The sequence below is a fragment of the Nothoprocta perdicaria genome, unplaced genomic scaffold (assembly GCF_003342845.1).
Source record: "Nothoprocta perdicaria isolate Ctin4 unplaced genomic scaffold, notPer1 scaffold_47, whole genome shotgun sequence".
NCBI lineage: Eukaryota > Metazoa > Chordata > Aves > Tinamiformes > Tinamidae > Nothoprocta > Nothoprocta perdicaria.
This window is the reverse complement of record NW_020455721.1, coordinates 877,473-900,283: the sequence shown is the minus strand read 5'-3', so window position 1 is coordinate 900,283 and position 22,811 is coordinate 877,473. Positions and strand designations below refer to the sequence as shown.

The 22,811-nt window shown below is 41.1% G+C and overlaps 1 protein-coding gene and 1 long non-coding RNA gene across 4 annotated transcripts; one reads left to right on the top strand and one right to left on the bottom strand.

Moving 5' to 3' along the window:
* Nucleotides 1-804: 804 nt before the first annotated feature.
* Nucleotides 805-7,143, bottom strand: LOC112953896. Its single transcript, XR_003250637.1, has 2 exons — nt 6,450-7,143; nt 805-1,243 (listed from the first exon to the last, which is right to left on the bottom strand). It is a non-coding gene; the product is annotated as an uncharacterized LOC112953896 (long non-coding RNA).
* Nucleotides 6,353-22,811, top strand: TBC1D7 (TBC1 domain family member 7). Of its 3 annotated transcripts, none has more exons than XM_026047012.1 (9): nt 6,353-6,371; nt 8,548-8,730; nt 9,032-9,152; nt 9,721-9,801; nt 13,486-13,673; nt 14,901-15,038; nt 16,638-16,783; nt 21,660-21,789; nt 22,445-22,664. In XM_026047012.1, exons 3-9 carry the CDS (start codon nt 9,041-9,043, stop codon nt 22,529-22,531), a joined length of 882 nt encoding a protein of 293 aa, XP_025902797.1. In that variant the 5' UTR covers nt 6,353-6,371; nt 8,548-8,730; nt 9,032-9,040; the 3' UTR covers nt 22,532-22,664. The 3 variants fall into 3 exon arrangements, with proteins under 3 accessions (XP_025902797.1, XP_025902796.1, XP_025902798.1); XM_026047011.1 differs by lacking the exon at nt 6,353-6,371 and adding an exon at nt 7,482-7,577 and having other exon boundaries at nt 22,445-22,811; XM_026047013.1 differs by lacking the exon at nt 6,353-6,371 and adding an exon at nt 7,482-7,577 and having other exon boundaries at nt 8,571-8,730.

Below are 22,811 nucleotides of genomic sequence, written 5' to 3'. Positions count from 1 at the left end.
TTCTAACAGGCCCAGGGAGCTCGGCTGCCTTGGGCAGGTTCAGAGCAGGGCCTCGTGGCTCCGTTCAGAGCGGCCGGTCCAGCCTCTGAACCTGCCCGGCCGGATTTCATTTCTGCCTTGTGGCGTGGCGACAACCGGTTCATTAACTGGCACTAGCTGGAGGTAGTCGAGATGCTTCACACGGCAGTGCCAGCCATCGTCTTTTAAAGCACTTAAATCTCTCGACGTGTTTACCGTGGTTATTTATGACCTCCCAGCCATGTGCTATCCCAGACTTCCTTTTCTTCTTACACCGTCCTGCAAACTCACTTGCCTCCCCATGTGTCTCATCCCGTGGCGAGGTCTCTCTCGTTCCCTGTTACGTTGCTGTCAGCCTGTGTTACTCATGGCATACAGGGTGGCTAACGTTTGACTTGAAGCGACCTGGAATAGCAGGTCATTGCAGAACATGTTAACAGCACAACTGCTCCTGGGGATGGCCCAGGCGGAGCGCGACCAGGGCAGGGAGCAGAGCGCCCTGCTGTGCTTGGCCTGGCCCTCGTGGTTTCTCTCTCTACTGCCTTTCTTTTGTGTTGCTTTCGAAAATGAGAATATGTTCCATTTGTTGCTGTTGTCAATATTAAGTATATATTTATTGTTTTTCATACATACATATATATAAATGCTATATATATATATAATGTCAACGCATGGACATATGTACAGTAGATATTTTAAAGAGCTATTTATCAAGAAAAAATAAGTGTTATAAGTAACCAGAGTTTATATTTTATATATAATGTAGATAGCAAAAAAAGAAAAAAAAAGAAAAAAAAAGTGTTTAAATTATAGTAGGACTTTTGGGGACAGGGGTTGGGGTTTGGAGATGCGGACGAGGGCGGGTTCTAGCATTTTAAATAGCCAAACTCCTTTGTACGGAAGCTGCCTGCTGTGCCTCTCGGCTGCAATACCTGTCCGTCTCTTCTCCGGGAAGATGCTGTGCATTGTTACTTTTACATTGCTTGAGGAATGTAGCTAGTTTATTCTCAGCCAACTGGTATGTGCTGCTTAAAACATGGTTTCCTGCTGTTCTGCATATTTGCATCGATGGAATAAAAGGATCTTCAATGGCAAATAAAGACATGGAAGTCTGTGATCCCCGCTGTCCGTCATTTTTCTTCATGCTCGTGTTTTGTGTGGTGGAATCCGCCTCTCCACCAGCATCTCGGTTCTTCTAGGTCGGTGTCTTCAACTAAGGAATTAGCTGGTGAAATAAAAACAGAGTTTTCGGTATATCCTTGCCATCAACTTCACAGTAAAACAAGACTTTCTTCCATTTAAAAAAATAAAATACAGGATTCTTTGTAAGGCAGGACTTAGAGGAGAAATTACTGTGAAAGCAAGGCAGGGACTCTGGGATTAATGGTGCACAATCCAGAACTGTAGAGGTAAGCGCAAATGCAGCACTGGTTGTAAAATGCCACGCTAATGAGGCTATATAAATGCTAAAGTAAACATTCTGCAATGGGTGTCACTATATAGACGGGTCCTTAAGTGTCTATTTAGAAACCCAAGCGAGAGGTCTTTTTTGAAAGGAACTGCAGAAAGGTAGGTGAGAGGGAAACGTGCTGCTATTTTCTGCGGTTGTTGAAGAAACACAACTTGGTGTGTTTCACCAGCCTGTCCTGCAGTTTTCTGGAGGCCCTACTGATTACGGAGTAAAACCAACGGGTGGCTGGCTCAGAGCCATAAATATTAATCAGGAAAATGTTCAACACCCTGTACTGTTCCCCTTTGGGATGAGGAGTTAGCTGGAGCCGGGGTTGTTGTTACAAAGCGCTGCTGTGCCCAAGAGCAGCAGCACTTGATACCTCCCCTCGCGGCTGCGTCAGTGGGGGGAAGCCGCAGAGCACTCGGCCTGTTGAGAGCAGTGTCACGTTTCCTGCAGCCAAATGAAGGGCTGTGCCTGTATGGGTAGCCTGGTTTTAATTCAGCAGGTTAGTGTGCAGGCACATCAGTTCCCTGCTCTGATTCATCACAGACAATTATGTCAAATCATATTAATAGCAGGAGATAAATAGATTGCAGGCCTCCCAATTGCCAGAAATGTTTTCTGCTTGGTTCTGTTTTAGAGTATCACAACTGCAGAAACATAAACATGTCCAGAAGAAACAGAATGAATGCTGGAAAAAAAATAAAGTTTTATAGTTCCTTAAGGGAGGGTTTGTAAGTAATCAAATGCTCCCTAAGAAACTAGAGGCAGACTCCATCAGACGTAGATGCACAGTAACGTTTGCTGGGAAGAAGTGGAATATGCAGAGATGCTCGCAGAAGCCTTGCTCATTCCCCTGCAGCCTGTTTTAATAACTCTGTCTGTTGCAGTAAATCACATCTTGCAGAGCAAAGGCATTTGCAAGAATTATCATATCACACCTGGGCAAAGACGGCAGCCTGTGACTGCATCGGGCTTTGTAGCTCACGCAGAAACATTTTACACAGCTTTTCTGCCAGAACTGGAGAAACTCTGAGCTACATTTCAGAATATTAGAATGGCAGGATGGTTGGAAATGGAACTTGATTTTTAGTATAAAGCATTTGTTTTGGTGCCTCTTTCTTTCCCCGCTGCTGTCTGTAAATCGCTAGATAATTTTTAGCTTTGCTTTCCAATGGTGCTGTTTGTACAAGTGCCAGTGATGAAAAGAGGAGGTTAGGGAAGGTAACTGCCGCCAGCGAAGATGCTGGTCACCTTTTCCCCTTGGTATTGGTGCCAGAAGGGCACAGGAGGATGGCATTGCATGGGGGGACTGTGCAGTTTGCAGCATAGGGATTTTTTAGCTCGTTTGTTTTTTCTCTCTGACATGTTCAAAATTGAGCCTGCCTTCCACACAACACCTAGAGCAACTCCCAGGAGTGCTCCTGCAGCTGACTAATGGATAATGGAGATGGGCTATGATTTTTGGCTTGAGCTTGTCCTGGGGAAGCTACACACAAAAATATAAACATTGGCCTCTTCTGACCTGTTAAAGCAAGAGTGATTTCAGGTAAGAGCGCACGGAGTAACTGTGCACGGAGGTCAAGCACAGGCTGTTAGCAAGGCAGCAGCTCCCATCACTGCCTTGTGCTTCACCTACAAGCAATAGCCTTCTGACTGCAGTTTGCCCTTAACATTTTACATGAAACATTTAAAAATGATATTACTAACTGAAACACCGAACGCTATATCCTACCAAAAAGTCCTAGGGCTGCATCTATAGTAATTAAGTAAGCTGAGCTCATGAGTGTTCCTGGGCACTGAAAACTGATGCTTTATCATTTTAAAACGTTCAAAATGCCCCAAGCCAGACTTGGGCTTTAATCAGTGTACGTCCTTCCCTACGATTTTTTGTGGTGCAGTTTAGGAGCCAACGTACAGCAGGGTCACCAGGCAAGCTGCTTCCAACCACCTTCCTCTGGAAAATAAGAAATCAGGAATGGGGACATGGACCATTCTGTGCCAAGTGGCCCGAGTGCCAGAGAGGCTCCTGTGCACTTTATCTGCCGCTGTGGATGTCGCCGAAGAGTCAAGAACTGCATGATGCTGATATTGCTAATCTGAGCTGAACAACATTTCTTGTGTGTCTCTGTCACAGTGCTAGGAAAAACAGGTACAAACTGGGCTGGGCTTTTCAGTACATTATCGGTTAAAACAGACTTTTCTTTTTTTCTTTAATCCTCTTTTGTTTGCAGCTTCCTAATAGCAGAAACAATGGCATGCGGGACACATTTCTCTTTAGGGACTAAGTGGTCTGAGCAATTCAGCATAAAAATAAAAAATGCAATGCTGGAGGATGTGAAACTACATGCTGTTATTTTAAAATATGTATTGTGCTGCGTGATTTGCCCTAGAACTATGTTAGAAACACCACTGCATAGATAACTGCTCATTAGCAGTGTGCGTCACACCTTGCTTTCCTACGCGCCCCACACGGATATCAAAGCTGTATTTTTCAGTGAGAATTTTGAGGGGAAAAAACAAACCCACACAAATAAAAATACCCCACCCAGAACTCACACAGCCAGATTTCACAAGTCAGAACTTGGGATTAACCCTTGCCTATTAAAATAAATGATTTCCGATTGCTCAGCAGATCCTTCCCCTCAAACTAACATCTCACTTAGGAAAATTATTGTTTTCCAGCAGTTTTTATAACAGATCTCATTGACTTTATAAAGTGAGGTGCATGTTATTACCTTTATTTTGTCTTTAGGAAAACTGAAGACGTAGTGGCAAAGGGGGCTGTGCAAGGCCATGCAGAGCAAGACACTGAATCCTACTGCACTGATTTCTACCTCCCTTAAAATGGTTCTCAACTCTAACATAATTCTCATTCATTAAAATTAATATAATTGGCCATATATAGTTAATTTCTAATAAGCTGCTAGAGTTTGGGAGTGCCAAATCAGTTTGCATTGCTGACACAGTCCAAGTATCATAGAGAAGTGCTAGCAAACCCAAAGCCAAGAGCAGGGCATTTATCTGGGCATGTTTTGCCCAGTGCCATTGGGGAAGAGGAAGGACAGAGGCACTGTGCTCTCCATATGGTTATTTTACACATCCAACCTGATGGCATTAGGAGCAGATCTTGGTGCTATCTAGAAGTTGCTTCAAAATCCAAGAACCTGGAAAAGCCCAAGTCAGAGAGTGTGACACGGCAGCTCCTGCGGCAAGTTCTCAAAGGAACAGCCACGAGTTGTTACATGGAGATGCAGATGACAACCATCTTAGTGTAACACAGAAATCCCGCAGTTAAAAAAAATCCCGTGATTTTTATAGCTTTCCATTTTTCTGCATGGCAGCAACCAGAAAGCAAGATATTGGCAGTGCCCTTAAGGACTTTGGGAGCACAGCTCTAACAAAGGCCTGCATAGAAAGTCAGGATCAGGAAAGAGGTGGAGACCATTTGCTCTATCGCAAAATAAACATGTCAACCATTCCACTTTAACAGCTTGTCCTCAGATATTAAAACAAGCCTCAAAGCATGACTGATATGGAGTAATTAATTAGTCGCTGTACAATCCTTTAAATGAATCTGCTAACGAAGCGCCCTGAGCTCCACCGAAATGAGAAGCCTGCCTGTGTACAAGCTCTCCCCCTCCCTGGCAGGCAGCTTTTTCAAGGAAGCTGATTAAGCGACAAATGACGCTCTGCAGATAGAAGAGTTTGATTTAGTTGGATGTGATGCCCTCACCCTCACACCAGTTTGGTAAATGTTTGGTTCAAACATACAGGACCTGCACCGACTGTTCCCATCTTCCTCCAGGGAAGTTCCCATCTTCTCCTTGTCACATATCAGTCAAAGAGTAACCACAGCGAGCAGATAATTCAGGGCTGTTTTATTTATTTATTACTGTGCAGTGCCCCAAATGTGCCACACTTGCTGACAATACAAAGCGTGCTTTTAGTGCTATTTAAAACTTGCTACCCTTTTTTCTTTTCAGTTAAAAACACCAATCATGTCTTTAGTACAGCTATTGATCAGGTTTGCAGACGAAGAATTAAGAGTATGTACAGTTTATCTGTGAGGTTAAGCAAAAAAAAGTAATGACAATAACCCCCCCAAATTGCTAACGTAACCTTAAAGCAAATTCTATTTATTTACTTGTGAAGCAAGCAACTACACTTGTGATTTTCTCAGTAATGGCCTTGCGGCTCCCATATGTCTGCAGTGTCACCTCTGGAGAGCCCTCCTCGGGCAGGCTGAGAAGCAGCACAAGGCTGCACGCGGCTGTCCAGCTTCAGCCACTCATTTTTTGGCCCTGGGGCCTTGTCCTTTGCTGCCGTTTGGGATGTGTGCTCACGATTACCGAGGCGCTGCTGGGCCTGCAGACAGACCCGCTTCTGATGAGGAGCTGTCAGCAACAGTAAATTAATAACGTTAATATCTTGCTGATCCCTAGCACGGTGCCTGTTAGCTCAACTGTTTCTTTAAGGAAAATCTGCATCTGGCATAGAACGAATTAGTACTAACATAAATCGTTAGAACACAACTACAGCTTTCTAATCCACACCAACAAGGCCGAATAGAAATAACAAAAAACGACGCAGACTTAACTGAACTGGCTGCTCCGCGGACGTACCGTGTTTTCTCAGTCTGTTCGTCCCAGCAGCACGGAGCGGCTCCCCCATGTGCCACCTACCGACGGAAAACGCGCTGGACGGGAGCGAGCCGCACGTTTCACGGCCGGCCTCGCTCTGCCCTCTGCTGCTGCGCGGAGCCAGTGCCGCCGACAGCGCGGCTGCCTCCTGCGCCGGCTCCGCGCGGCTAACTGCCCCCGAACGGCGCGTAGCGCCTCCGTCGGTAATCGCACCGTTTGGACGTTTGAAACGTCTGGGTCAAGATTAATTTCAAAAAGTTAGGTTTTTGCTTATTTGCCTTTTTTTTTTCCTAGTGCCTTCATAATAGGTGACTCTGTGAGTTTAAGAAGCTTACCTAAGAGGCTTGCAGGTTGTGATTTTTCAGGGTCGCTTATTCAAGTGCCTGATGGTCGTGGTAGAAGTTTTGTTCCCGGCAAGGGTCAGAAACTCAACTCCCGTTTAAAGAAGCTGCCTGCCAGTCCTTCTAATTGTGCAGCTTAATGCTGGCAAGATCTCAAAGCTCGGAGAACAAGAAAAACAAGTAAAAACATGTTGTTAATTTGCTAACCCATGATTTTGGCAGTGTGGTTTCATTTCTGAGAGCTTGGCCTTGCAACAGCAAAGGCCTTGGCCCTTCATCTGTTTTAAGGGATGGAAATTTGAGCATCGGATTCTTGCTCACATATGCCAAGGCAAATCTTGCTTTTGGAAATCCCTCTTCGCTTCCTAGAGATTTTGCGAAATAAAGGATCCCTGAATAAATAAATGTCCGAGCAGACAGGCAGTAACAATATTTGCCATCCTGCTAACAGTAAATAACACAGTGCACACAGGATCATTCCTTGCAGACAGGATCATTCTTTGCTGTTCTTCTCGGTGTCAGTTCTAACATTTCCTTGCATCATGGAGCAACTCTAAGTGGCTGCTTTAAATAATTCTGTAATGGTCTGGCATGGCACCCTGATGGATCGTTAATCTAAACGCTTCCATACTGGACACAATCAGTTCTTCTACGGAAATGCTCAAACCTTGGGGCCGCTATGGGAGAGATATTGCTCTTTTCTCTCTGCGTGTAGCTCCTGGCACACCTAATACCACATTACGGCGAAGGGCAAGAGGGTGACACATGCTATCGTGTCCAACGGCACCTGACACAGGGTCAACCCCAACCCAGCGCTGAGAGAGGGCGCCATCAGCCACAACCCCGCCCCCGCGACCGTTGGCCGAGCGGCCGTTACGGCCCAACGGCCGCGAGCCCCGCCCCACCCCGCCGCGGCGGCGGGGCGGGTCTGCGCGTGCGCAGTGCGCGAGGCGCCGGGGGCGGCGCGCAGGCCGCGGGGCTCGCGGGGACAGTGAGTGGCCGCGCGGCGGGACGCGGGGTCGGGGGTAGCGCCGCGCTCACCCGCACCCCCAGCTTGCCTCTCCCGGCATAGCGGCAGCGTGCGCGGAGACCGGAGCGTCGGCTCTGCGCCCGGCGAAGAAAGTGCGTTTCTGAAACCCGAGATGCGACCAAACGGCCTCCCCTTCCTTCCCGTTTTTAACTGTTTAGCAAATCAAATGTAATGGACAGCGAGTGTAGAGCATTCCTCTGACGTATTAAATTAGTATTAAGTCAGCATTCCTCTGTCATAGTGTATATGGGTGTTTTTCAAGCAGCATCTGCGTTTGGCGACTCATCAGCTTGTTTTTTGCAAACCCCAGTGGCTAAGTGCAGCATAAACAGTGCCCACTAGCTACAAATTTTATTTATATATATATATATACATATATATATACACACACATATATATATATTAGAAGAGTTGAATGGCTAGCATCTGAGTTCTGCTTACAGACAGTCCTGCAATAATAAACATCCTGATAGACCATTAAATGCAATATATATATGTATCACAGTCATTTTCATAGATTTGAGGCATAAATGGAATGTTTTCTAAGTAATATAAGTATGTTTTCCCTTGTTCTTAAGTTCGCATTTGAGCAAACTGAGGTGGTGGTATTTCAGTCCTCTGTTGCTGTATGTTTTTCTGGCTGGTCTTGGCACTTCCAAGCTCTAAGTAGTGTTCTAATTTGAAACACAAATAGGCCTAGTGGATGCACAAAGTTAGGTATATGTATTCTTAGAAAAAAATGAAGCGTTTATTTGTTATCTGCAAGTGCTTTGTGCCTGTTTATGCTTTGGCTCAGCAAGGAACAGGCTAATGTCACTTGGAATGCCTTTTTTGTGCATAATTGCTAATCAGCCAAAACACACAAATTATTTTTCTTCACATTTCTATCGCTCTTAGCATTAAGATTGTTTCTGGCGCTTTGAGTTGTGAAGTAGAATTTTCTCCTATTTGCAAGATTGGAAGAATGAGAGAATTGGTGTTTAGGAGGCTGAACTGAATTGTAATGGCAATTGCCAGTTACGAAAAGCAAAGCTCTTAACTGCGGTTTATTCTTCTTTTCAGTATTTTGATGAGATCTTTTTCAGTGTTAGAATGACAAGCTCAAGACTGGCTGACACGACATGTTATGATGGCATGAACGTTTAACTCAAGACTGCAATTTAACAGCAAAATTTGACACCTTGCCTAATTCCTTATCACCTCTCTGCTGCTAAGGCCAACGTTGGTTTGCCCTTAGCTTGCCTGGTGAGTGTGAAATCCAGGGACTTCATGGATCTAGTTAACAGTTGTGCTTGACTAGGGTTGTGGTAGCCAGAATTCTCTCAGAATCTTAACAGCATATGTTGATCACAAAGTATGTGATCTCACATAAAATTTCAAGGGTCTCTTCTGCTTTAAAAGAACATATATTATCATATTATTATATGGTAATATATATTAGAATATGCTATTAAAAAAAATCTTGGAAGATTTTCTGTTCTGGACTTCAGTATAACATGAAAGTATTCTTGCAACTCATAGTGGGAATTATTTTTATCTTTGAAAGGAATTGATCATGGCTGATGACTCTCAGAGAAACTTCCGGTCAGTGTATTACGAAAAAGTGGGATTTCGTGGAGTTGAAGAAAAGAAGTCCCTGGAAATTCTCTTAAAAGATGATCGTTTGGGCAAGTTGATTTTTGTATTTCCTGTATTATTTTGAAGGATTTTTTTTCCTCACACTTCTTTTTTTTTTTTTTGAATTTATAAATGGTTCATTGCTTCTGTGCTTAGTACTCATTAAAGTTTTGCATCTTTTACCACTATTTCAATGTTAATACTGCTTGTCACACCTCTTACATGTTTTAGTTTAGTCAATCCTTTGAGTTTCAATAACCTGAGAGTCTAATTTTTAACAATTAAATCTGTATTTTAGATTTGGCTGCTTGTTTGATTATTATTTTTATTCTCTTATTTTTTATGCAAGGAAGGCATAAATGATGAGAGATAGCATATAGCAATAGTTTTACTGTAAATCAAGCCAAAATATATATAGTTTTCAAAACAAATATTGCTGCAGTTTATATGGCACACACTGTTCTTAACTGAAATGGTAGAGGTGCTTATTTTATGTATGATCAAAGTGTAAATGTCTCTCTGCAAATAAAAGATTTTTCATACTCAGGAATCAGAATCTGATAACAATATTTCAGATTTTCTTTAAGGTCACATTTATTTTCTTTTGTTTCTTTGCAGACATTGAGAAGCTTTGTACATTTAGTCAAAGGTTTCCTCTCCCATCCATGTACCGAATACTGGTGTGGAAGGTGCTTTTAGGTATGAAACATAATATTTGTGATTCTCTGGGTAGATATAATAGTAATAATAGTAATAGTAATAGTAATAATAATAATAATAATAATAATAATCATCATCATCATCATCATTATTATTATCATTATCATTGATATGTAATCATGTGTCTAGTTGTATCTGTTTAGCCTCCTCTTGCATTCACCTTATCTGGAGTGGTTATAACCCTGAATATAGTGCACATACCTTCTTTTGCAGAAGCTCACACAAATTTCTGTCTGTCCAGCTCTGTAACATCCAAGTTTGATTATGAAGTTCATTTATTAAACAGATTTGAAAGGTGGATGTATGAAAGAGTAACTGATAACTGACAAAATTCTCCTAAAATCAAATAAAACTAAGTTGAAATCAAGTTGTGATTCAACTTTAGAAGCTCAGCATTAATATGGAGATAAATATTTGTTCTTAGGAGGAGCTTGTGTTATAAAAGAATTTGGTTTGAGGATTTGTTTTGATTTTGCTTGTAGCTTTAAATGGTATTTGCCATTAAAGAAGCCATGGGACCAGAGATAAATACAGTATTCCCAGAAACCATAAATGGATTGAATTCTTTTCTTGCTGAAGTAAATTACTTGGATGACTAATTCAGAAAGTACTAATGTAAGTACTAATGCAAAAGTGCTTTGTAAGTACTTTGCAAGTAATTAGGTCAATAGGTTGGATATACTACGCTGTGAGGAAAAGCCACTTGGAGATGGGACAGGTTGTGGAAGGTTCAGGAATTCTCTTGAAAGATTTCTGCAGAAGTTTTCTGTAGCGTTGCTGTCTAAAGAAGCTGCCAGGCTGAGTAAGAGGTTGATTTTATGAGTAAATCTCTGGAATGGAAGTTTGATTGACCAAGTTGCTGGTGCTTGAGCATCACGCAGCATTTCAAAGCTTGAGAGCAGCACCCGTGCCGAGCTTGTGTTACCAGGGCTGTGCTCACAGAGGTGCTCCTCATCTGAGGTGCTCTTTGATCAGCCTCAGCCTGCAGGTTGTCTGGGAAGCTGTGTCTGCTCCTGTCTGTGAGCTCTCACTTCTCCCTAGAAAATATGATGCAGGTTTCATGGATATCATGAAGAAAAGACACATAGAGTCCGAAGGATTGGCCACTGCTGCCTCAGGTCATTGAGCAGTTAAAAAAACATTTTTTTCCTCAACTTCAGGTTATTTATATATGTTAGACTCTGTTATGCTTTTGAACAATTAACAGGGAATTGTCTATCCTCTGTCTTAGTTGAATTTGAAACAAATTTTAAATGATCTTTTCCCCCTTTTCCCTCCGTTTTTCTAAGCTATCATTTAAACTGTCATTTGGCTTGTATTCCTGCATATTTGGATTTGTATACCTTTTGGGGAGAGGTCGTAAATGAACAATGCATGGAAAGTGCAAGATCTAAATCAAAAGCTTGATCTTCTTGATACTGATCTTTGAACTGACAAAGTAACTCTACCTGATAAAAGCCTGAACAAGAGAGAAAATTTTAGTACGAAAAAAACCCTTGTATCCTTGGCCTTACTGTAGTAAAAAACATCTTTTAAAAATATTAACTGGAGGAAATACAGTGTACGTGATTTGGACAGTAACTTCCTTAAGAGCCTTCGAGCAAGAATGTAATGGCAAGAGTAGAGTCTCTTGGCAAGCTTGTAGAGCCAGCATTGTTTGTTGGCTGTTCTAGATAGGATCAATCATGTAAGTCTAATACAAAGCTTACGTGTTGGCCTCTTCTGATTTACTTGGATGGAAAGTTATATTGATATCTGGGTACACAAAAGATGAGAGAGGTTTTCAAAGTTTTTTTTATTGTTTGTTTTTTTTGATTGATATTTTAAAACCTGGCAAACAGCTTTATTTGAAGTACAGGGAACATCATGGTGTAGTGCATTCATCTGTCATACTGTGCATGCTTTGGGAGTATAGGTAAAAGGTAGAAGGAATTTTCTTATACTGCACTGTAGTGATAACACTCATTAGAAAACCTGTCAGGATAGTAGTGCAGAGTATCTGTCCCAAAATAATTAGAACAAGAGCCCTGCACATTTCTCTTCTAAATAATGTTTAGCAAAAAATTAAGCTTAACAAACAGGATTCCTTCCTGCCAGCGGTATCATCCCATAACGGGTGTTGATACATACAACGTATCAACAGCATAACAGGTGTTGATGCTGTCGAGGTTTCATGGTATGTGAGCGATGTCTCTTGTCAACTTCCTGTTCAAATATGACTCATCACAGTGGGCAGACTGCTCTAAAAACTGTTCTGGATGTCTCTGGGTAGCTAAGCATTTTTTTTTTTTTTTTTTTTGTCTATATAAGATAGTCTATTTAAGCAATATTTAAGTACTTGGCAGTATGTATGTATGTAGTTAGGTTGAGTCTTTTTGAATTGTATCAAAATGACTTGATTTGCTCCAGCTTTTGCGGTGCAGCCAGGTTTGCAGTGGGCAAATAAAAGATAAGTTTCTGCCTGTTGTGCTTGTTACTAAAACTGAGCCATTTCATGGTTTAACACTTGGCAACAATAATTTTTTTCTTTTAATGAGAAATGAAAGCAGCAGGTAGCCTGTTTCAAGGCTGATTTCTGAAGAACATTTTGTTCTCCATTTCTACAACAGAAAAATTTCTGCTCCGCTAGTGATACGGCAGTGGCTTTATTTATTTATTTTGTTTCGGTGTCTGTAAAATCTTCCTTTTGTTGAAGCTAGTGACAGTTTGAGTCTTGAGTGAAGGGAAGTATCAAGTGAAATGTTCAGTAACTCTTCCAGATATCATACAGAGCTCAGTTTTCTCTATGTCTTGTGCTGAATTTTATGAGTTGTTTTTTTTTCTCATAGGATAGAAGAAAAATGACAGGCACTTGGCACATTTGTGTTGTGCTGAGAAGGTCAAAAACCTGAACTTGCAAAGTGCTTGGGTGATATTTAGGTTTTAATCTATATTTGATTTAGCTGATGTGATCAATTTTCCCTTGAATGTTTTTTTAGTGAGTTAATGCCTGTGAGTGTATGCCAAGGGTGTTCCAGCAGAGATTTAATAATAAATGAAATAATAAGACTGAGATGCCCAATATCTTTGCATTAGTAAATTGCATGCATGTGTTCCTTGGACATTTTGTTGGATACCTAGCATGTGAGAGCAGAATCAGCTCAGGTATAATGCATCCACTCTATTTTCAAAATGAAAGGAAGCTAGGCAGAAATACCCAAATTGTGCTGTGTTTTTAAAACTACAGGTGAGTAAAAACAAGTAGCAGGTAAGATTCACAATTTAAGAATAAAGTAGATTTGTTGAAGAGAGAAAATAAATCATTCTCCTTCTATTCCAATAATGACATTTCTTGTCAGTGTACTAATATGGTAGATGGAAGAATTACTGTTCAGTTACACAAAACCTCATAGGAGAGCTTGAGAAACAAAAAGTAGGTTTTCCATGTGCTATTTGTTTTTATGAGTCTACCTCTAGTGTGCTGTCTTGGTCCACTGAGTGCTGGTATTGTAGGGTTTTTGCCTCTGTATTCTTTGACAAAGCTTCTGCAAGAAGTGTAATGCCAGGACCTGCATTTTTGTAGACTGGAATTGTATTAGGAATTGAAATCATGCAGATTTCTTAGGGAATTTGAATGCACTCTTTTGTCTCCTTACTTTTTTTTTTTTTTTTTTTTTTTTCCAGGGATTATTCCTCCTCACCATGAATCTCATGCCTTGGTGATGAAATACCGGAGCGAGCAGTACTGGGATGTATACCATGCTCTCCGTATAATTCGTTTTATCAATGATTCTACCCCACAGGTAGATGTTTTCCTCCGAATACATCAGTTGGAATCAGGAAAATTGCCTCGAAACATGGCTTTTCCTTTGGTCAGTTGTCATTTTATTTTTCTTTCAAATAATTTTATTTTTAGTTAGCTTCCTACTTAAGCCTGTTGAAAAATTGAGCTGTAAGTAGCTGAACAGATATACATAGATGAAGTGAGGTAGATGTAACAGAAAAACTAATACGAAATAAGTGATTTTAGTTAAAGTGTTTTTGTCTTTTTGTTCCTCTGATTCTTAGATAAGGTTTTATGCCTTAAAATAGCTTTTGTGTTTTTCTTGTGTACCCTGTTATACCTCAGACCTTGTGTACTGTTTTTTTTCACTGTAATTTCTTTATGACATAAAAATGACTTAATGTTACTGAAGCTCACAGATTCTTAAACGTCCTGGGGCAATGATAGTTCAGAAATGACGGAAGCAGCAATTTGGTGCAAATGACGTCATAATTACATCTGAATTACCTGTTTTTAATGTAGACTTTAATGAATTGGTCTTTTCTGCTAGTCTGTCTGATCTAGAGTCCTGTCAAGTACAGTATGTACTTTGTGGTTTACAGTACCCTTACATATAGATCAACACGTGTATAGTGTAATGGTAAGAGCAATGTGTGGATCCCGTATATGAGGATCTATGATAAACGGGGTGATGAAAGAAGCTGTGAGACTTGTTGACGTAGGTTTTGCTTGCCCCTTATTTAATGGTAATTCATCTGTGTTAAATCTAACCCTATTTATGCTATTTTTCGTCTGTAATAACCATATTTGATAAAAGAACTTGCATCATATTTTCATTTTGACTAGTAATGGACCATTAATTGCATCCTTTTTTTGTGTAATTGCCTGTACTAGCTTGCAGGCTTGCTTGCTTTTCTCATGAACTATTACTGTTGTAAAGAGGGTATCCTGAATGAGTAAAGTTACCGTGGATAAAGTTATCCAGCTATGCTTGTTTGGCTGCAGAAGTGCTTTTCCTTCTCTTTTTTTCCTGTTATGCCGGCCAGTTTCCAATGCAGTTGCTGTCCTCTTAAACTTGGAGACTTATCTCAAACCAAATAATTTTCTTTTTGATTTAAAAAGAAAGATATGTTTGTCTTTTCTGCTTTAACCAGTATCTGTTGCCCAGTGCTTTGCTTAGGGATGTTAGAATGGTTAGAATCTATGTAAATTGATTGTCTTTTTTTTTTTTTTTTCCCAAATAGAATGGAAAAGAAATACGATAATTTAAATCAAACAGTTCAATACTTCTGTATTCACCTTTTTGCTTTCTCAGGAACCTGAAGATGAAGTGTTTCTTGCCATTGCTAAAGCAATGGAGGAAATGGTGAAGGATCCTATAGAATGCTACTGGCTGGTTAGTTGCTTTGTGAATCAGCTGAACAGCAAGCACAAAGACTCATTACAGCAACTGGTAAGAAGTTATTTTTCTTTGTTTGAGCATAGAGATAGAGATGGGGAGGAAGAAGTCACGCCAACCATGTTTGTTGAGCATTTTGGAAAGTTACTGTGCCTAGGTGCTGGTGGAGTGCCAGAGGGGGTTTCTCCTGGATCCTGCTTTGCCAGTAATTTTGAGAAAATGGGAGTAGTGCTCTAGCACTCTAATTTGTACTGCCCTGTAGGATACTTTGTCTAGTTTAACATCAGAAATTGTTTGCTACATGCAGACTTCAATTACATCTTACTTTTTAAAATTTAGCTGTTTCAGTTAACGTAATTAAACTTTTTAGGATGCCTCTCCTGCTTCCACAGGCTCACTGTATTATAGTGAGACAAAGTAGAGTTGTGCCAGTTTATAAATAGGTGCAGTGGTACTTGGTGTCTTCGGAAAAACAGTATTTTGCAAACTAAGTTACCACAGAGTTCTCTAAGCATTTTATGTTCTTATAGACTACTAATTTTGAATATTTCTCTTCCTGTTTTGTACCTTTTTAAGAGAACGCATACTTACAAAATCTTCATTTATATGAAGGCTTTTGTAATTCTTCAGATACTCTTAAAGACAAGAAATCTTTTAGTTAGCAACATCCGCTGAGGTGAACGTACTTGAGGATCTGTACATTAGCAATCATTGGAAGAAGATTCTTTTCAGAATAGTAAGGATAGGTCCTTTGTTATTCCTTTGGAGCTAGGCAGTTCATTTAAATTGCCTCTTGTTGCTGCAGCTATTACATTCAGCTATACCTATGCCTTTAATTCTTTGTAAAGGACAGAGGAATATTTCTGAAGAATATACTGCCATCACAAAGGGATGCCAAGTGTCTCCCTGTCTAGTTTTGTGTTACAACACATACACTGTACCAAGACTCTGGACATTAGAATATGGACAAAGGAAATATTTTCCTCTTACAGCTGAAGTAATTAGCTTTTTCTCTAATTATGACAAAAAGGATAAAAATAATTTTAAATTTATGAAAATGTGTGTTGTGTTACATTAGACTTGAAACACAAAACAAGAATTGTTTATTTTGCAGCCTTACCTTATGCTGCTCTGTTGGCTTTTCTAAATACTTCGGATTGTTAAAGAAGAAATCAATGCCCAGTCCTTAATGTATTGCACAGGGATTTACTTTGAGAATTGATTTCCTTGGTTTTGCTGGATTGTGTGTAGGTTTCTTGGATGAGTGCTAAGGGGATTAGGTTTGTGGGGAATGAACTCAATTTTATTTGTGATGGTAGGAGTAATTAGTGCAGGTTTAATCTCTGCATTGCCTTAAGCTCTGAAATACCTTGTTGCTTAGGGAATTCTGCATATATTAAAAGTCCTGCTTGTGGTCAGCAATTTAGGGAACAGGGGGAGTTTTTGTTCATTAAAGTATCTAATTAACTAGTTGCAAAAATCAGCAGCACCTGTATCTTGGGTCAGGGTTTTTTTTGTTAAAATGATGCAAGTTCAGTATTTTAGCATATATTTATATGTAAATTTATTTTTTAATCCACTGTTTTCCAGTGTGTGTTAGATATGAAGTGTACTCTGACATGAGTCATCTGAATTTTCCAATTCCTTTCTCAGCCAAAAATTCTGGAGCAGTATTTGAACGTTGAAGATAACAGACTCCTGATGCATCTGAAAGCATGTTCTGCAATGAGCAAACTTCCTTACCATCTCTGGTTTAAAAAGTGCTTTGCAGGCTGCTTACCTGAGTCCAGTTTACAGAGGTAAGTTGTCTTTATTTTCTCTTTAGTTTATACTCTCTTAGTAGCAAACAGTTGTACTCTGGTAGTACCAGCTTCTTGTTGCCACCAGCAGCTGAGCTCCCCTTGCTTCATTTGTAATGCTATGGAATTGACTCAAAACTAATGCTGATTTGGAAATGATTCAATTCCACTTGTACTGATGCAAGATAATCTGTGTGTGATCATTTCTGATACTGGAATTAAAAAAGAATGAAGTTAAATGTAGCAGATGATTATGTTAAGCATTCTTTCCTCTTAGGATTTAAAACTCCAAATTCCTATTTAGGGATAGAGAGCTGCATATAGCGAATTTTCAAGCTTTTTAACTGAGATCCTTGCTTGGGGATTATACTTTATTATCAGATTTAAAAAGATTGGGGAGAATGTATTAAGGCAGGTTCAGTATTACAGTATTGATGAAGTGATTCATAATGGGGGATTCTGCGGTTGCAGATTTGCTGTCTGGCTTTTAAAATGGGAAATTGTCAGTGCAGGGCCTTTAAAATGATGCTTGTATGATCCTTCTAATTCTGCCATCTGAGAACTCCAGGGTAATGGAAAATTCAAGCTAGATGAAGAGTATCCTTTCTGCATTCACAAGGGAATTGCTAAGAGCAGAGCAGGAGTTGGGTTTGAAGGAGAGGATGGTTTTGTTTTCAGTGACCCCTTAAAAATTTGAGAAGCAACAAGAAGATTCAAGGGAAGTTATGGCTGCCTTTTAGAATATTTTGTTTGCCCTTAGGAAAAGAGGGGTTTTTAGAGAACAAGCTTTAAGATTAGGCATCATGCTCTCCAGTCTTGGCATTACCTTGTGGCGCTTATTATATAGCAGTTAGTCTTGTCGAGCACCTGTGAAGCTGTAAAATAATCAAGTACAGGTGTGTAGTGTTTGGTGGGCATTTTTATTCCTTAGTTTTGTGAGTGGAGTAGCCATGTGTAATTTGTTTGTTGCATCCCTAAAAGCAATTGAATGATTTATGATTTGCCCGCACCTCCCTCATATTTATATTTGAGGGATAATTTTATTGTCAATCAGTATATTGACTCAATATAAAATATTATCTAGATGTACTGCTTAAGATATTTTGAAAATTAAAGATATATTGCGTAAAAGTGTCAAAATACTGTTTTTTTTTCCTGTCACTGGAAATCAATGTGATGGAGCTTCAAACAGCACTGCAACCCCACTTCCCAACAGTTTGGATTTGGGAAAATGCTGCAAGTGCACCCGTCCTTGTCTGTTTAGGTTTCTGAATTATTCAGCTGCAGTCATAATGGCTCATTTCCTAAGGAAGTAACATACTTTCCGGGCAGCATGTGACAGATGAACTTAATTAATGCTTGCAGCTTGCTTGATTTAGAGGCTAGAAGCCCTGATGCTTATCTGAAATGTAGCCGAACGGCAGTACTGAAACTGCTATGGACTGAAAACAGGTCTCCAATTCTCCTGTGAGTTTTACTTCTTGTGTTGGTCAAGTGAGAGGTGATCTGAGCTCAGTCTACTATGGTTTAATTTATTTTACGTTTTAACACTGCCTTTCAAGGCAGCTTGTTGCCTTGACTAAGTCGCAGTGTTCTCTGCCAGGCAGCTAAATATAAATCACATCTTTGTCTGACTTCATTTGTTTGTCCTCTGACTTGCAGGACTTTTGCAGGCTATGCCAAAATTTTATCCTTAACAGTGAGATGAAGTATGCGTGATACCAATTTTATTCCTGACATGTGTTTGTTTTTCAGTACAAGTACTGCTTTATATTGCACTTCTAGTGCTAACGTGGATAAAATTTGTTCATCAGTTTAACCCAAATTCATTGGGAAAACTTTGGTAGACGAGTCTCAGGTAGAAACATTTTCTTTTGGTCTTGGGCAAAGCCTGTGTTTTGCTAGTGCACTTGGCGTATCCCGCAGCAAGGTTCTTCAGCAAACTTCTTAGAGCTTGCTGTAAAGTGAGGAGCACACCAATCACTTGCAGGAGCCTGGGGGAGAAGTAATTCCTCAAAGCTCTATATCCAGCCTGGAATATAGACCCAGTGCTTCCTGGAACGTGAGCCTGCCTGCAGCACCGGCTTGCGAGGGCCAGCAAGGCTTGTTCATCCCTGAAGAAGAGAGGGAATGGGATCCCTGCTCTTGTTTGCGCTCCCCGTGCTCGGCACGTGTTTGGGGAGCGCCGCGTGCCGAGAGCTCCCAGTGGCGCCCGCCGTGCGGGCAGGCCCTGCTGTTGAGCCCTGCTTCCCTGCTTGGGGCTTCAGCTGCACCGGCAAAATTGTCGCTTCCTGCCCCTTTATTCCAGGCCTGTCACCCTGTGATCCAGCTACAGCAGAACTAGTGCAGCTTTGCAGACACCGCTGTGTGTAAACGGGCTGTTTTTATGGCCCAGTGTTGCCGGTGAGGTATCACATCCCTGGCTAATGTTGTTGGTAGCTTGCACTGGAGACCTGAGCAGGGGTGCAACTAGGTTTTTAGCCTCTGGTAACTTGTTTGTCACAGAGTACTCAGTAATTGTCCTGAAACTGGGTGACCGCATTTCAAAACTGGCTTTGCCTCGTGTATTCAGGTATGGCTTGTATAATTTTGCAGCTGTGATCTCTGTGTCCAGCATGAGTTACATCCCTTTGTAAAAATGAGACAATTGCTAGTAGAATTAACAGAAATATGAAGTACTTTAAACTTACTCTGAAATATGAGGGCACTAGTGTGCCTGAGGGCTGCGGCTACAAAGAAATTGGCTGTGTGATTCTTACCTGCTCACTGCGAATGGGTTTATGCTGGTGTCACAGCTGTAGAATCGTCATGGTTGGAAAAGACCTTCAAGATCACCGAGTGCAACCACAAGCCCTTCAACACCACCCCTGCTAAACTGTGTCCCTAAGAGCCTCTTCTGCATATGCCAAGGTCCACAGTGTCTCAGCTTGCAAGCAGAGGATATTGACTCAATAAGCTGCATATTAACGTTGGGATTGTTTTTCAATAGTTTGCACGGCAATGAAAGTCAACTCAATTGACTGTTCTCTGGAGGAAGATCATGCCCCTGCTGCTGCTGCTAGTGGAGTTGTGTGGGCAGTAACAACGGCTGGGAACATTAAAGGGAGAGAGAAAAGGGCAGCAAACACAGCTGGTTAGTGACAGCATCCACTTTGCTGCGCGCCCTGTTCCAAAGCTTGTTAGAAACTTGTTGGAAACGGGATTGAAATGTTGCTCCATCTGATTTGCCCTCGTTAAAATACTTGTAAAGGGACTAAATAATACAGGAAAACATTAGAGTGGTTTCAAAGCATGTTTTTTACTGTAATGTGGAGTAATTATGGAGACTTGAAAGCAAAATAATGAAAGAAGGCTGAATATTTGTTATTAGGATAAGTAGGTGTGTTTTCAAATGATCGAATTTGGAGTTTGGAAATTCTTTCCTGTTTTTGAGGTCTCCTAGTCCATATTGTCATGGGTTATTTCACTTCTGATGCCCATGAAATACTTGGGGAACTCTTTTGGGGATTAGAGCCAGATTAGCTTCTCCGGGAAAATGTATTAGAACTGAAGGGAAACGACCTGCATAGAATGGAACAGAAACTGTGATCTCCGTGCTCTCATCCCTTGCTTAAAACATCTGCACCCACCTTAACATGAGTATTGCATTAACAGCAGGCACTTGTGCTGGGGTGCTTGAATAACAAGGGAAGCATTAAGAGTTTTATCTTGTTTTGTTTATCATGCCTGTCCTTGTGGGAATTATGTGCTTTTTTTAATCACAAGACGGGGAATTAAAAGTTAAATTGTAAAAGGGGGAAAAAAAAAAGAGGAAAAAAAGTTTTCTTTTGAACAAGCACAGCCCAGATCCCAGTTTGTAGTTGGGCTGCAGGAGTTTTCTGTTAGTGGTGGTGTACTCAGAGAGGTGCCCAGAAGGAGCCTGAACAATATCCCTCCCAAAGTCTTTTTGCCACAGCTCTTAAAATTCCAGGGCTAAAAATAATGCAGAACCACAAAGCTGCCATCCGACAGATGGTTTCACCCTGCTCTTGGATAGTCTTTCAGCCCGAGTCTGTTCCCTTGGGCCCGAGATGTTGCTCCTGGCTGAACGATGATTTTGGAATTGGTGCAGGCTGCTTTAGCAGAGTATATCCCGTTTGATAGTCCCAGAGGTTCTGTGGCTAAGCTGCCAACTGAGGCCTATTCCTCAGATTTCATTAAAACTCCAGGTCCAGGCGTGGTGTCGTGCCAGTTGTTAGGAGTGTTTTGGTGATTTTGAGAGAGATTGTGCACAGTGGAATGGATTGGAAGGGCTAATAGCTGTTTGTTGTGTCTAAGGGATTATATTCTGCTGGTATTTTTATATTCATCAGGAATTAAATGCTGCCGTTACCACATATTTATATGTCATGCAGCAATGATGTGGAATATTTAACCTCTACAGATGTGGTTGTGCTCTAACTCATCCTTTCGAAATTTCAGCTGCTCAACCACTTGAAGAGGGTCTATTAGGTGTGCAAATAAACCTCGTTTGACTTTTTGCGCCAGGAAACCTCTCACTTTTACTGTAATAGAACAGTTACCACAATTCAGGCAGTCAAAACCAGGTTTGCTTTAGGTGTTTGATCTTGTAGGCATTCCATTTCTAGGCAAGGCTTCTGTGTGAGTCCTACCAGTGCCATAGGTATTAATACATTTCTGCTTGCCGTCAGTGCAGTCTGCACAGGCTTAGCAGTTGATAATGTCTTTTCTTTACACGAACCTGAATAATTCAATACATTGCTGTTATTCAGAAAAAATAATTTGGAAAAAGTGATTGTGCAAAGACATTTCTGGCAAATAATTAGGCAGATAAGAGCAGTTCAATAATATTTAGTTGTTCTGTTTTTTTCCCTAGAGTTTGGGACAAAGTTATTAGTGGGTCCTGCAAGATCCTGGTTTTTGTTGCTGTGGAAATATTATTAACTTTTAAAATGAAGATATTAGCACTGACTACTGCAGAAAAGATTGCACAGTTTTTGGAAAATGTAAGTACTCCTTTGTACTTTGTGTTGCCTTTTGTGGTTTACAAAGGTAGGTTGTTGCCTTCTGAAAGGTTTTAGGATTTGGGGAATGTTAAGCTATATCTGACAGTATTTCTGCAGAATACCAAAAAGTTTTTCTAGGAAAGTACGTTAGGTGCAAGTGGATTATTTTTTTTTCCAAACCTCCTTACAAGGTTGCTTTCTGTCCCCTTTCTTGCTCCTTTCCTGTGCCAGAACCTGCAGGCCCTGTGCATGGTGCCTGTATAGATGTAGCCTGGGGCTGTGAACCTGACCTTGAGCTTTCCTTCCCTGGGCAGCAACGTGCCTGGCACAGGGTTTAGGAAAAGGACGTGACCCAGGTCAGCGAGACTAGAAATGTCTGTGGCCGTGGATGGCCCGTCTGGGTCCCGGCAGAAGTCCATTCATGTGGGTGAAATGAGACCTGCCTGGTGGTGCTTTTACCTGTATCTTAAGTAAAGGCTTTGTGTGGAGGCAAGACAGTGCTGCACTAGCCTAAGACCTATGGATAGTGTGGAGTGGGCAGGCCCAGGCAATGGGAGGATGGGATAAAGAAATGGAACTTTTGAAATATTTTATTTGAAACAAAAGGTCCAGATAAAACACGTGTGACAGAACGGCTTTTCCTGATCTGTTGCAGATTCCTCAAGATAACACGGATGCCATTGTCAGCAAAGCTGTCGATCTGTGGCGCATGCACTGTGGGACTCCAGCACACTCTGCCTGAGAAACCTCTCGGCTCCCGACGGTTGGGAAAAGGCGACTTTGGAAAAGCCTCCTGGGACCTCTCGGTCCCCATCATAGTGTCGATAGCACGAGCTCCCCGTTTCCTGTTCTCCATAAAGATGCCATTAGAGCATTTCATGGCATAGTTACCAACGTGTAAATATTTTGCAATAAATATGGATGAGATGAAGATAATCCAGTAGTGGCATGATCACGTGCAGACTGTTTCTCTGCAAGCCAGTTACAGTACTCTGTTTGCACAGAGTGGTTTAAGGCTTTCA